Below are 16,091 nucleotides of genomic sequence, written 5' to 3'. Positions count from 1 at the left end.
GTTGCACTATGTATGCGATGGCCACAAGTTCTGCCGCCTGCGCGCCTAAGTGTCCTGGAAGTTTTATTGCTATTTCTTCTAGGGCGCGTCCCTGCGCGTCCACGACGTAAATGCCGCATCCTGTTATGCGCTTCCCTTCTAATATTGTGGAAGATCCATCCACATATATCCTTATGGGTTCGCACGTGTCTGTGTGCTTGGGGCTCTGGGGTGAACTACCTATCTTTCTGGGGGGTGTTTTCGCAATAAAGGGGCCTGTGTTGTGTGGAGAGATAATTTCACATTCATGGGGGGTTCCAGGGTACTGTAGGTTATCGGCTAAAAAAGTGTGGGTCTTTGTCCTTTTAACAGTGATGTCCTGTCCCTGCAAAAGAAGGGTCCACCTGGCTGCTCTAATCTGACTGACTGTACCTTGAGTCGTCCGTCCAGTAAAAGTTGGGTGGGGGTGTGTTCCGTGAGGACTGTGATGGGGTTCAGTCCGGTAATGTACGAAAAATACTGTACGACCCAAAAAACTACGAGCAGGTGCCTTTCACAGGCTGAAAATCCCTGCTCCACAGCATCTAAAACTCTGGAGGCATAAGCCACGGGCCTTAACTGTTCGTGCCGTTCCTGGAGGAGCACGGCTTAAAGGGTGCGGTCTGTGCTTGCTACCTCTATCGCATAGGGGGAAAGCGGGTCTGGAACTTGCAGTGCGGGGGCTGCTATGAGTGCTCTTTGCAAAGAATCCACAGCATCCGTATGCTGCGGAAGCCATTCCCAGGGGGCTCCTTTCTTTAGGAGGTCTGAGAGGGGTGCTGCCTTGCTGGCGAAACCATCAGTGTGGTTTCGGCAGTAGCCAACCAGTCCTAAAAACGACCAGAGGGCTGAAACATTCTGGGGAAGGGGCAATTTAGCAATCGAGTCAATCCTTTTGTGCTCGATCTCGCGTTTACTGTGCGTGATAATTGTACCCAAATATATCACTTTGTGTTCCAAAATCTGGGCCTTTTGGGGGTTAACTTTACATCCAATTGCTTGTAGGAGTTCCAGGAGTTCGGACAGTAGTAGGTCGTCTACGTACTGGACCAGACATTCGGGGCGAGAAAATTTGGCTAAACCATTTGCCAGCTGTCGGTGGAAAATGGAGGGGGGTGTTGGAAGCTTTCGTTGAAGGATCTATTCCTGCTGAACTACGACAAGTTGAAAGAATCCTAATATTTTTTGGACTGCGCCAAGTTGTTAGACTCCTACTATTATTTGACTGTAAAGTTGAAGGAATTTATATTATTTCTACTATTCGGTTACCAGTAGCACTTTGCGATTACTGGGACTCAGCAGAAATTTGCAGTTAAAACTCAGGTGCCAAAAGGAATTATTTTATTTGTCTTCTATTGATTACAATTTGAAAGTCATTTAAAAGGCAATTCGTAGACAATTTGAAGCTTTCAGAGAATTACAGACATTATCTTTTTGCTTAGGCAGACAGCTCGAAAGTTACTTTTAAAAGGATCAAAGTCTGGAAATGAAACATGAAAAGAGAGAGAGCTAATCTTCAGCTAAACTCAAACTCAAAGTCAAAAAACACTACATCACTACAAAGACAGACTGATTAAACAGACTGACAGACAAACAGCTCAGAGAATTAAAGACAGAACTAACAGACTTACTAAACAGACAGACTATTAAGGACAGACTAAGAGAATTAAAGACAGAATCCCCAAAATGGCGGGGGGGAAACTTTTCAGTTATACACTTTCATATCTGTCTTAAGTCATCTAATCACACCCCAATAAAATCCTAATTGTTTTGGGTTAGACTCAAACACATTTGATTTGATGGCAAGCCGTCCATCTTCAATGTGCAACATTAGCTTTTAATTGTTTCATGTCTGCATGTTATGGAATGTGATATTCTGCTAATCTTTACCAACAAAAACTGGTTTTAAGCTAGCTTGACTAATGTAACAATGGAGACTTCATATCGAGAAAGCTGAATCAAATATATATTTGATTCAATGCTCTACAAGCTGCACGGGACTCTTGCCACCTCGTTGCCATGGAATTCAGCCCATGTCCTTGACAGTAGCACAAGCAGTGTCAAATTGTCTTGCAACCGTGCTGTTTTAATCTATGATGGAATTATGCTGTTTCATGTATCTATTGAAGCTATTTGTTTTGTCATGACCTGAGGTTATGGGTGCTGAAATTCTCATTTTAAAATGGGTATTTAAAACTGGGGCTTAATATTTATGCTTAAACAGCTATCTTTTACCTCTCCTAGTTGTCTTAGAAATACCTGGCTTCTACAGGTTGTGGAATCCTTGTGGAAGGCATGTCCACGTGTACTGTTCGTTTTTAAAGGTGAAGGCAAATTTGTACTGGCACGCCTTTGCCAATGGAATGGACCAGAATCCATTACTGATATCCCAAACCGTAAAGTGTCGGGAATTGAGTCCCTGCTTGAGCATGGTCTCGGGACTTGTTGCTACTGTGGGGGCTGCTGCGGGGGTGATTTTGTTGAGTTCCCGGTAATCGATGGTCAGTCGCCATGATGCATCGGGCTTTCTCACTGGCCAAATCGGGGCATTATTAGTGGAGGCTACTGATCTAAGTACGCCCTGCTCTAATAAGCTGTTGATTACTTTTGCGATTTCTCCCTCTGCCTCTTGGGGAAATCCATATTGCTTTTGGGGCCTAGGGTCAGGTCCTGTGATTTGTACTGAACCAGTCATCCGGCCACAGTTGTGTTTGTGGGTCATGAATGCTGTCCTGTTCTTTTGTAACATTGCCCTAACCTGCTTGTCCGTGCTAATTGTAGTCGGGTTAAACCAAAATTCGCCTACTGTGCTAATTTTGTTGGCGTATTCACCTATTGTGAGCGTTGCGGGGGCTCTTGCGGATTTTGCCATTTTCCAGACACATTGGTTGACTGGATCAAAGGATAGGTTGTGGGAATTCATAGACTCTATGCCCAAAATGTGTTCTGCTGTGTGGGGTAGATCGACTGAAACTATGGGGTGCTTGGTGGTGATGTTGCCGATTTGAATGGGTACAGGGGCTGTGATGTGTCCCTGCTGTGAGTGGCCTGTAAAGCCGCTGAGGGTGATGGTGGCTGTAGTGGACCACGTGTCCTTTTGAAACATGGTGGAGGAATTTATTGTGGTGCGGGACCCTCCTGTGTCCCAGAGAAACTCGATGGGCTGCCCCGTATTTTTGCTGCAACTACTGGTCGGCCGGACCTATCCCAAAGGGTGTCGCAGACCCAACTGGGGGAGCCCAAACACTGTCAGTCCGTTCCGTTCAGGTCCGTCTGATCTGAACGGGTGCTCACATTATGTATGGGGCTGTGTCTTATTCTTATTCAGGGTGCCTGGCTGCTGGGCTCTCTGTGGCTTTCGTGGGGCATTGCATTCTCTTGCAAAGTGTCCCAACTGTCCACAGTTGTAACACTCCTGTGACTTTTGTGGGGGGCTGTTCTTGCCTTCATTTACCCATGTGGGGTTCTGGTGTGTTTTAACTGCTTGTATGTCTGCTTCTGCCTGCTGTTCTTCGGGATTTTTAACTGCGGGTTTGTTTTGTACCAACTGCTCCCAGGCGCGGAACAATCTTTTACGACCCATTTCTCATTATGAGCCTCCTCTGAGGGATTATAATTCGCACAAGCTTTTTGTCCTGTTTCTGTGGCATGGGAGATAAGGATGCGGATCCATTTGGCCATGTTGTCTGGGGACATATGGGCGCGGTCTAAGTCTCCGAAAACTGCTGCAAAATGGACCCACAGGCGTCCAGCAAACGCTGTGGGGTGCTTGGCTTTCTTTTGCCTGCACTTATTGAGGCCATCGACGGGGTCACCCCTGTTATACCCGATCGCGTCTAGGATCGCGGTATGCATTTCTGCAAGCGTGCCTCCTCCTACATTCTGTGGGTCGGGAAGGGCTGCTACGACCGAAGGGTCTAAACTCAAAACTGTGAGCTTTACGTGCTCTCGCTCATCCAGGCCGTACATGGTCACCTGCTGCTTTACTCTGGCAAAGAAGTGGTGGGGGTCTGAGGTGGGGAGGAACGGTTTGATTTTCTCGCACGCATCCCGTAATTGGGTCACTGTTAAGGGGTGGTGTACAGAAATTCCGTGTCGTCCGATGTGGCTGTGGGGTGGGTGTTGACTGGGTTCATTGGAGCCTGAACTATCTGCTCTGTGGGGGGTTGGGGCGCTTTTCCCTTTTGGGGCTTTCCCTGCGCATATGTTCCCTGAACATATCCCTGCGCTGTCTCATTTAACTCTTCCTCATCTAACTTTGATCCAAAGGTTTCCTGGAATCCTTTTTGAACTGAAAGCAGAGATTGCAGTTCTGCAATCTGCTTCCGGCACTTTGCGTGGTCTAATGAGCTTTGTCTTTGCTCCGTGGTGGCCGCATGGCGTGCTCTTAACGCTGCCTTCAGGTCACTACACTGCCTCTGCAATGCCTCAACCTGCTTCTCGGTTTCCTCTCGTACCAAGACTGCACGTTGCGTGTCCTGATAGGCCTTTTCGTACTGGGACTGGAAGCTGCTTAAGTGCGCCGCACAAGACTGGTGTGCCCACTTGGCATCATCCACCTCTCCGTCTTTTGCTGCCAACTTCCTCCTTAACTCTACGTTCTCTCTCTCTACCTCACTGACATCGACCTTGCTCATTTGATGTATGCCTTCTATCTCTTTCCGGAGCGTCCTAACGACCTCCTCTGTGCCTCGCAATTGTGCCAAACAGGACACGATTGCCATCGGCTTGCGAGCTTTTCCTAATCTCTTCTTGTGAATCTCGCTCAGGTTCTCCCACCAAGTATGTCCCATACATCCGGGACCTGTTTCCTCATTGTTACAGAATTCGCTCCAAAGGGGCCATCCTTTCCCTTTGAGGTACTTCCTGATGACCTCTTCCCAAACGGGACACTGTCCTACTCTGCTGCTGCTGGTCGCTGCGACCACAAATTCCTCTGGGTTCATGAGGCGTTGCATTGCCTGCTTTGCCATCTTTCTTATCTGAATGCTTCTTTTAAAATTTGGAACAAGGGGTATCAAGGCGGTGTTGTAATTACGGGTACGGCTTTCGCTATTTTCCGGATTACAAACTCCCGACGGTTTTGTCGCAACAAAAAATCTATTACCTTATCGCCCTGTTAGTTACGCATGCATGTAACACACTTCCGAATTATGAGGATTGATCAGAACTGCTTGAACACTTGTGGTTTTCCTGCTCCCAATTGGATTTCTAATTCAAATTTTTGGGTTCTCCCGGAGTGGTGAAGCCACTTCTAGATCGGTTCCCGTCAGATGTCGCCAGTAATATGTTGCTAACTTTTGGTTAGTTCAATTGGCTCTGTTTTATAACCTTTGCTCTCGAGTCGCCAGGTATCTTCATGATATCGCCACGAGGTTCAAGTTCAAGTAATGATCAATAACTCAATACACCAATTAGTAAGATTCAAATCAAAGCACATTTATTGTACACAGTAAATCGCTACCCATGCATAAATTCGACTTCTAAGCTACTTCTACAACTAACAGGCCTATACTTAGCTTCGGACTGGCCCACCAGGTCAGGGGAACAAATGGTCTTTCGTTCGGGTTCTGAGTCTGCAGGATTCAGAAGCTAGTATGGACTGGTAGCTGGGAGCGCCTATCTCGCAGCGAGCGTTGACTTGAGACTTACGGTCTTTTGGCGACCACTGAACAGGTCACGATCAAGGGTTAGTTCGCGTTGCTGAGTGACCCTGTCAAGAAGAACGATTTGAACTTGGGGGCTTAACTTTATAGTCCCCAGGGACTTCCTGCCTTTCGGGGCGGACCCTGTTCCTGGTTCCAAGTGATTGGACTTTGTTCCAATCGCTTGGTTCGATTTCTCCAATACTGGAATGGTTCCCTGATCGATGGGCGGTCTTGAGGTGTCCGTTAACCTCTTTTGTGTTGGCTCCTGCTGGCGCCGAGGAGTCTGGCTTGGCCTTGTTTATCCCAAATGTTTTGATTGTTCCCGGGGATCGCTCATTAGTATGTAGATGGCTGCTACGTTATTATGCAGATGGCTGCTTATATCGATGCTGTCTGGGCTTTTGCAGAGTTCAATACACAGTAAACTTGCACCTGCTAGTTTCTGCCTGTGTTGGCTGAATTTCCCTTCAGCCTTTGCTGTTCTCCATTTTACGTTGGGAGTTGGCCAACCCAGGTGGCTACAATCCCACTTCAGACCTTTGTGATGAAAGGAAGGCCGTTGATGAAGCAACTGTAGATGGTTGGGCCCAGACCATCACTGATGATTTCTTGCAAAGTGCTGGCGCAGAGATGATTGATCTCCAATCACCATAACAATCTTCCTTTGTGCTAGGTACGACTCCAGCCAGTGGAGCAAATTTACTGATTCCTATTGATTTCAATTCTACCGGAGTCCTTCATGCCACAATCAGTTAAAAGTTCCCTTAATATCAAAGGCAGTTACCCCACCTCGCATCTGGTATGAATTACTGTATACAGAAGAAAATTCTTGTATGTAAAGGTTTTCCCTAATTTCATTCCTAAAGGGTCTGCTCAAATTGTTTACTATGCATCTGAGTTCTCGAGCCAAGGCGGAATTCTGCACCGAGGCGGCGGCCCGTATCTCATTCGGGCTTCAAATTGAACATGTGTCTACCTCCACAAGACCTGCAATTTCCTGGACAAAATAATGGTCATTGGGCCATGAATTAGCTCAAGCTGCTATCAGGAAGGATGACCTTCCTTTGAGTTCCCAGCTAATCGAATGGCAAGTACCATTCGTGCCATACAATTGGTAGGCAATGATGACTCAAACTGGGGAGAATCTAACCATCTCCACTTGACATTCAATTCAGCATTATCATCACTGAATTGGCCACGATTGACATTCTGGGCGTTACCTTTGACCAGGGTGGCCAACCATCCCAGATTTTCTGGAATGTCCCATATTTAAGCCCTGTGTGTCTTGTTTGTCTCCTACTGGGACCCAGTTGCCCTGTAATTTTGTGCTTTAATTTTTTGACATGCATTGTATGTCTTTGCACAGTCTTTCTGGCAGCTGGCTCTTGACAGGTCAGGGGGTGACCTACCACCCACCCTCTTCCTTATCCCCAGCTGTGCATGTTTTGTGGCATCTCCCCCACCCATTGCAATGCCAAGGTTATGTTGGCTGGGATTCTCCATTGCACGTTTGCCCCGCAGCACTGCTAGCGAGGATGGAGAATTTGGCCGTGCCATACCCTAGTGGCAGGGTTCTCTACTTCCATCACCGGTCAATGGGATATCCCATTGAAGACACGCTACTCCTCCGGAAAATCCTTGTGGGGTGTGCTGCCGACGGGACCGGAGAATCCCACCTCCAACGAACATCTGAAGAATTGCGCCCCAACCTCAAGAGTTGGTCACTCTGCCTTTGACTAGAAACTTAATTGGGTCAGGAGTACAAATACTGTGCCTAAAAGAGCAGGCCAGAGGCTGGGCGAAGAGTAAATCACCTGTCTATCTAAAGTCTGCAGTCTACAAGGCACAACTGAGATGTAATGCAAGATTCTGGACTTGCATAATGACTGTGATTCCATGAACACTTGGAAGCTCTACGTTATCCAAGGACAAGATAGCCCACATATCAGCAACTCATCTTATCACCTCACGCCCTTTGCCACTGATGCACAGTGGCAGAAATATGCATCATTTACAAATGTACTGCTGCAACTCACCAAGGCTCTTCAAAAGCACTTTCCAAACCTGCAATCTTTCCCATCCAAAAGAACAAGGACAACAAATGCATAAGAATACCACCACCAGCAGATTTCCCTCCATTTCCTTCATTGTTACTTGGAGTTATATTGCTGTTTGCTGTCACAGGATAGGCGTACTGTCCCTACCTTCCCTGCAGCATAGTACACATACATCAACCATACTCACAATGCAGTGGTTCATGAAGATGGTTCACCATCTCTTTGAGGGAAATTAAAGATAGGCAACAAATGCTGAACTTGTCAGTGAGTCCCACATCCAGTAAAGCATTAGACAAATTGCTGATTTAAAATTTGAAATTGCTAGCCTCTTGTTAACCATGGACATTAGTGAATTATGGGCAAAGGTGAGTGTGTGGAGCAAGATCAGCTATGCCATCACTGAACGTTTCTTGGTTTGCAGAAGGTGTTTGATGAAATGGTTCACAGGCGGATTCAGTTGATTCATGTAGGAGAATGTGCAACAACCTGGATAGAAATTTAATAATGTATTTGGTTTTATCCATTTGCGTTCCCAGATCTGAACTGCCCAGTCACTGAATTCTTGACAAAGTGGGATGAGTACCAGCTGTTCCAATTGACAAAATTCTACCGCAACAGATTAGAACAGGCGATTGAAGAAGGGGTGGATGGAGTCAGCTCGTGGTTGACATACGAGCAGATTTTCAGTGGACAAGAACATGCGGTAAGTGGGAGGAACACAGGATGAGTTTGATTGGAAATTCTTCAACAGCTTTCGTCCTCACATTCCATGGAGCCATCTGACCATTTCCAATGGTATAGCCTACGAAGGTGACTTAAGCTTTTAGAAATTGACTCTTAGCCAAATTTATAACCAGTCTAGCTTCCTTTAATTCATCGAATAATTGTTTTAAATGTTCCAAATGCTCCTTCCATGTTTCACTGAACACCACCAAATCGTCTCTGTATACAGTACAATTGTTTAGACCCGAGATGACCTTCCTGGTTAATCTTTGGAATGTTGCTAGCGCATTCTTCATTCCATATGGCATGACCTTAAATTGATGCAGACCATTTGGCATCACAAAAGCTAAAAATTCCTTTCCCTTATGGCAGAGGGACTTGCCAATGTCCTTTAGGTAAGTCCAGTTTGGTAATAAAATGTGCTTGTCCCACCTTTGCAACACAGTCTTCCAAATGAGAAATAGGGTATGAATCCGACTTCGTAACTACGTTGATCTTTCTATAGTCCACATACAGTCGTTGTGTTCCACCTGGTTTTGGTACCCTGACATCGGTGAGCTCCAATCGTTGCAACTCACTTTGATATCATCCTTCAGCATGTTGTCAATCTCCTTTTGTACCTGTGCCTGTATGGATGTTGTTTTATGGGAGTAGCATTTCCTATATCTACATTTCATGCATAATTGGTTTCATACTTCCCAATTTATTCCCACTTACAGCTCTCTGTGACTAATATTGCTTTTAGGTCATTTTGATTTCCTCCAGAAGGTAACTCAATAATTCATCCCAATGTTTTAATACTTTCTCAATTTGTGGAATGTCAAATTTATAATTGCCTGGGTTCATCTCTCTCTGAGCTGCAACAACTGCTCCTTCCTCTTTCTTTACTTCTCTATCAAAATACCTTTTGAGCGTATCAACATGACAGACTGAATTTTTTTTTTTCTATCTGGCGTTCTTATCAAATAATTCACCTAACTTAATTTTTTTCAATCTTAAGGCCCACTAAATCTTGCTTTTAATGGTTCAACTACCATTGGTAACAATATTAATACTTTCTGCCCACTAACAAAACTGAATTTTTGATTTTTTATCTGCCTCTTTTTAACATTACGTGTTGTGACCATCTTAAATGTTCCCTACCTAACGCACCAGCTCTTAATCTCTTCCGAAAGTTTGATACGTAGTCATACAACGTAGTCTCCGCTGACTCACCAATTTCTCTTCGATCAATTTAAGTGGTCCTCGCCCCTCATGACCAAAAATCAATTTGAATGGACTGAATTAAGTTGAATCATTAGATTCATTCCTAATTGTAAATAGTAAAAATGGAATACCTTTATCCCAATCCTCTGGATAATCTTGAAGATAGGCCCTCAACTTTAGAGTTTGATGCCATCTTTCTAATGCCCCTTGTGATTCCAGATGATATGCCATTCAATCAAATTGCTTTATTCCTAAGGTATCCATAATTTCCTTGAATAATTTCTACATAAAATTGGATCCTTCTGGGTGGCACAGTGGCCTAGTGGTTTGCACTGCTGCCTCACGGCACCGAGGACCCCGGTTCGATCCCAGCCCCGGGTCACGTGCTTCTGGAGTTTGCACATTCTCCACCTGTTTGCGTGCGTCTCACCCCCAAAACCCAAAGATGTGCAGGGTATGTGGATTGGCCCCGCTAAATTGACCCTTGGAAACATTTTAAAAACTATTTTAAAAAATAATAATGGATTCCTGATCTGATTGAATTTCTTTTGGTAGTCCATATCTAGTACAATATGTGGTTAACATCTCTCGAACACTCAGATGTAATGATTCATAATGGAATTGCCTCTGGAAATCTAGTAGACACATCCATTATCAACAGATTCCCACTTTTGGTGCTTGGCAGGGTTACCACACAGTAAGTTAGCACGCTCGTCAAAGGTTTCTCAAATGCTGGAATTAAAGGTGCTGGTTTGATTAATGTCCGAGGTTTCTCCATTACCTGACATGTGTGACATGTATGGCAAAATTCAGCTACATCCTTATGCAGTCCAGGCCAATAAAAATATTTTTGTATTTTTGCTTCAGTTTTCCTTACACCGAAATGACCCCCTACTAGAACCTCATGCCTGCCTGCAAAACCTCCTTTCCAAAACCCACCAATAATACCAATTGATTAACTTCTGCCCATTTGTCATCTGCTTGAATATGTCCATTTCTCATGAATCTCTATTTTCTCATCAACACATCATTTCTAATGTAATAACACGCTGGTATACACTCCGATTCCATTTCAATTTATGCTTTCTGATTCAACTGCTCTATCTCGGAATCTTTCTGTTGTAATTCAACCAGCTTGCTTGAACTAGATATCTGCTTCATCCACCATCTGCTCTTCTTTATCACCACCTCATCAAACATGGTTTCTGAAAACTGAACCTCAGCATTGCGATCAGCACTCCTCAAGTTCTCTTCCTACTGTCTCAACCTGTGGCTTTGTGAAATGGTTGCCATAAAATCTTGCATATACATCTTGCAACACCTCAGTTGCTTGACTTCTACTGGCTTTTCAACCACAGTAGACTTTGCCCCCACCTGTGAACCAGCTATGTCATTACCTGGGATAAATTGTTGTCCTGAAAAAGATAATTTTTCTATTACTCCTACTACCACTTCATCAATTTTCAGTGGACTTTCTAACCTTACCTTACATAGTGGCACACACTGCTATTACCACCTTTTCTGGCAATACTCCCGAACTACATATCTCCTCATCTCTCACCATTAAAGATTGACTTGCTCCTGTAAACCTTAAGATCTTAATCTCCTAACCTACTTCACATTGTACACACGAGTAAACCGTACCCTCACAAATAAAATCCTTTTAAAAATGTTCTGGTACCTGCTTATCCATCAACTTCTAAATAGGCTGTATACTGTTGCACCTCTTGGGATAATGGTTTTTCTTCCCACTTCAATAAACCCCACTGGCTTATCCTGTTCTGTCTTCTCAGTACTTTACTTAAGCCACCTACACTGTGACTTCATATGTTCAACTTTATTACAGTGAAAGTTTTATTATCTACTCTACCACGATCATGGGATTCCTTCTTACTCTGAGGCACATGCTCCTTAACATCGCCAACTGAACCTCCTGTGCATTGACCACCTGTGATTTTTCTAATTTCCCCAGTTTCTATTCTTCACAGATTGAAATTGATGTCAAAAACCAATCTTTGCTTTATGAACCAATTCAAAATCAGCCTTTTCTGCAGCCTGTCAGAGGTTTTAACTCTTTGCTATTCCATATGAGTACTCACCACTATGGGAAGTGAATCTTTAAATTCCTCTGAAAGAAGTATTTCCCTTACAGCGTCATATGTTTGGTCTATTTTTAATGCTCTTATCCATCCATCAGAATTATTTAGTTTAATTCTTTCGAATTCTATACACTCCTCACCTTGTTATTTTTGCGGCATTATGGCACAGTGGTTAGCACTGCTACCTCAAAGTGCCAGGGATCTGGGTTCAACTGCGGGCTCTGGTAACTGTGTGGAGTTTGCACATTCTCCCCGTTTCTGCATGGGTTTCCTCTGGCACTGACCCTTGAAAAGAGCACCCAATTTAAGCCCACACCTTCAACCTACCCCCATAACGCAGTCACCCCAGTAACCATTTTCGACACTTAAGCATCAATTTAGCATAGTCAATCCACCTAACCTGCATATCTTTGGACTGTGGGAGGAAACCGGAGCACCCGGAGGAAACCCATGCAGACACTGGGAGAAAGTGCAAACTCCACGACAGTCACCCGAGGCTGGAATTGAATCTGGGTCCCTGAAGCTGTGAGGCAGCAGTGTAACCACTGTGCCGCCCTAGGTTAGCTTAAGGGGTTATTGGGATAGGGTGGGAGAGTGGGCTTGGATGGAGTGTTCTTTCAGAGGGTCAGTGCAGACTCGGAGTGCCGAATAGCTTCCTGCTGTGCAGTAGCGATTCTATGATTCCTTAGATTTCTGAACTTTTGTCTGTTGGCTTCTGCCACTCGTCCATATATGCTTAATATGGTTTTCCTAATCTCATCGCAACCCCGAGATATCTCTTCTGACAGTGATACAATACTTCACTTGAACTAACACTACCCACATGGTCTTTGCCAATCCAATTGTTCAGCCACTTTATCAAATGAAATGAAAAACGTTTCCACATCTTTCTCATTGAATCTTGGCAATGCTTGAATTTATTTAAACCAATCCAGAGTAAGCTTTTGACTGGGAAGTATTTCTTCCTCTAGACCTTCCTCTGCTTCTGTCTTTAACTCCAACCTTTTAAGTTGATGTTCTCCTTGCAGGGCCAGTTTTCGAAGTTCAAATTCTCTCCTTATCCCTTTCTCCTTTTGCTAATCTTTCCATTTCTACCTCAATCTCCTTTCCATTTCCTTTTTAAAAGCACCATCTTTTTCCCTTTGCTTCTACCACAGAAAGATAGGAGCAGGAGGAGGCTATTTGGGTTTCGAGCCTGCTCCGCCATTCTTGGCTGATCGTCCAATTCAATACCTAATCCTGCTTTCACCCCATAACCCTTGATGCCATTCGCCTGAAGTGCCATATTTAGCCACCTCTGAAATGTAGTCAATGTCTTAGCCTGAACTACTTTAGTGATGAATTCCACAGGCTCACTGCGCTTTGGGTGAAGAAATATCTCCTCATCCCTGTCCTAAATGGTTTACCCTGAATCCTCAGACTGTGACCCCTGGTTCTGGAAACACCCAACATCGGGAACATCCTCCCTGCATCCACCTTATCTAGTCCTGATATAATTTTATAGGTCGTTATGCGACCCCCCTCATTCATCTGAACTTCAGCGAAAATAGTCCTAAACTAGTCAATCTCTCCTCATACGTAAGTCCCGCCATCCCTGGAATCAGCCTGATAAATCTTCGCTGCACACCCTTGAGAGCAAGAACATCCTTCCTCAGAAAAGGAGACCAAAACTGCACACAGTATTCACAATACAACTGCCCTGTATAATTGCAACAATACATCCCTGCTCCTACTCAAAATCTCTCACAATGAAAGCCAACATACCATTTGCCTTCTTTATTGCCTGCTGCACCTGCATGCTTACCTTCAGCGACTGGTGTCGAACTCCATCACTGGATCCCTGCTTCTGTATTCAACACCTCTCCCAATAAAGGAATACCTTGTTCACCTGTCCTGCCACCTTCAAGGACCTGTGGACATGCCCGCCAAGGTCTCTCAGTTCCCCATCCCTTCTCCATATATTCCTGTTTATTGAGTATTTTCTTGCTTTGTTTGCCCTCTCTAAGTGCATTATTTCACATTTTTATGGATTGAATTTCATTTAGATAGCAAAAATAGAATAGTCGATGGGTTAAACACAGGTCATTTTACAGACAGGGTAGAGCTGAAAATGTGCATTACTTCACATTTTTATGGATTGAATTCCATTTAGATAGCAAAAATAAAATAGTTTATGAGTCATTTTACAGACAGGGTAGAGCTGAAAATGTGTGAAACTCAACCTGGAAAACAGGGTGCAGAAAAACCTACTGTTCCACTGTTAATGCTGTGAATTTATCTCTTAGATTCAGAATTTTGAAGACTTCATCAACTTATTCTTAATCTGCTCACCTCAATTAGATTGATTCCTAAATTCTCAAACACCCATATTAATGACAACTCCTTACCCCTGGTGACATCCGATGAATCTTCAAGACCATAAGACAAGGGAGCAGAATTAGGCCACTCGGCCCATCGAGTCTGCTGAGTCATTCAATCATGGTTGATATTTTTCTCATCACCGTTCTCCTGCCTTCTCCCCATAACCCCTGATCCCCTTATTAATCAAGAACCTATCTTTCTCTGTCTTAAAGACACTCTGTGATTTGGCCTCCACAGCCTTCTACAGCAAAGAGTTCCACAGATTCACCACCCTCTGGCTGGAGAAATTCCTCCTCATCTGTCTTTTAAAGATCGTCCCTCTTGACTGAGATTGTGTCCTCTGGTTCTAGTTTTTCCTGCAAGTGGAAACATCCTCTCCACGTCCACTCTATCCAGGCCTTGCAGTATCCTGTATTTCAATAAGACCCCCCCATCCTTCTAAACGCCAATGAAAACAGACCCAGAGTCCTCAACTGTTACTCTCATGACAAGCCCTTCATTCCACGGATCATTCTTGTGAACCTCCTCTGGACTCTTTCCAAGGCCAGCACATTCTTCCTTGGATTAAGGGGGCCCAAAATTGCTCACAATACTCCAAATGGGGTCTGACCAGAGGCTTATACAGCCTCAGAAGTACATCCCTGGTCTTGTATTCTAGCCGCCTTGAGATGAATGCAAACATTGCATATGCCTTCCTAACTGCCGACTGAATTTGCATGTTAACCTTAAGATAACCTTGAACAAGGACTCCCAAGTCCCTTTGTGCTTCTGATTTCCTAAGCATTTCCCCATTTAGAAAATAGTCTATGCCTCCATTCCGCTTTCCAAAGTGCATAACCTCATACTTGTATTCCATCGGGCGGCAAGGCAGCACAGTGGTTAGCACTGTCGCTTCACAGCACCAGGGTCCCAGGTTCGATTCCCGGCTTGGGTCACTGTCTGCGCGGAGTCTGCACGTTCTCCCTGTGTCTGCGTGGGTTTCCTCCGGATGCTCCGGTTTAGTCCCACAAGTGCTGAAAGACATGTTGTTCGGTAATTTGGACATTCGGAATTCTCCCTCTATGAACCCGAACATGCGCCGGAATCTGGTGACTTCACAGTAACGTCATTGCAGTGTTAATGTAAGCCTACTTGTGACAATAAAGATTATTATTATTACCTGCCACTTCTTTGGCCACTCTCCTAGCCTGTCCAAGTCCTTCAGCAGCCCCTCTGCTTCCTGACATTCGGAATTCTCCCTCTATGAACTCCCTCTGCTTCCTGACATTCGGAATTCTCCCTCTATGAACCCGAACATGCGCCGGAATCTGGTGACTTCACAGTAACGTCATTGCAGTGTTAATGTAAGCCTACTTGTGACAATAAAGATTATTATTATTACCTGCCACTTCTTTGGCCACTCTCCTAGCCTGTCCAAGTCCTTCAGCAGCCCCTCTGCTTCCTCTGTCCCTTTACAGATCTTTTTCTGTATCCCCACTCTCTGCCTTCGGCCAGTCAGCCAATCCTCTATCCATGCCAGGATCATACCCTTAACACCATAGGCTCTTAACTTATTAACAATCTCCTATGCGGCACCTTGTTAAAAGTCTTCTGGAAATCTATAGTAATATTGAGGAAGCAGGGGAGCTGCATTAGGACAGTTCCTCCATTGTTTCTAGTGCATTTGATAATCAAGTGTCCAAAATTGCACAGAACTGGGTAAATTGCTTTCCCCTGCCCTCTTCTTGTGGCCTGTCAGTGCTCATGGCCGCATCAGAAAATTCAAATCATTCAGTCTGCAAGTCGCCCTCCAATCATTCTGACTTGGAGCTAGAATAAAATTGTGGAACTTTATTCTGAACAGCACTGTGGGTGTCCCTACCAGATGGATTGCTGCAACAAATCATGGCCCAGCCAGTGAAACCCACTTCTCGTGAAATAATATGTACATTTTTTAAAAATCTGCCCCTGTGCTCTGGCCTTCGAAAGTCACACTTCAT

At 44.6% G+C, this 16,091-nt stretch overlaps 1 protein-coding gene across 1 annotated transcript in view; it reads left to right on the top strand.

Annotated features, from left to right (window-relative positions):
* The window catches only part of LOC140410259 (NACHT, LRR and PYD domains-containing protein 12-like), a 124,440-nt gene that overhangs the window by 24,910 nt on the left and 83,439 nt on the right, over positions 1 to 16,091 (top strand). Inside the window, exon 3 of the mRNA XM_072498226.1 lies at positions 8,260 to 8,426. Within this exon, the coding sequence (XP_072354327.1) occupies positions 8,260 to 8,426 (167 nt within the window). The remainder of the gene's footprint in view (positions 1 to 8,259; positions 8,427 to 16,091) is intronic.

Source organism: Scyliorhinus torazame, chromosome 4 (genome assembly GCF_047496885.1).
Source record: "Scyliorhinus torazame isolate Kashiwa2021f chromosome 4, sScyTor2.1, whole genome shotgun sequence".
In the NCBI taxonomy this organism is placed as follows: domain Eukaryota; kingdom Metazoa; phylum Chordata; class Chondrichthyes; order Carcharhiniformes; family Scyliorhinidae; genus Scyliorhinus; species Scyliorhinus torazame.
This window is presented reverse-complemented; position numbering and strand designations above follow the sequence as displayed.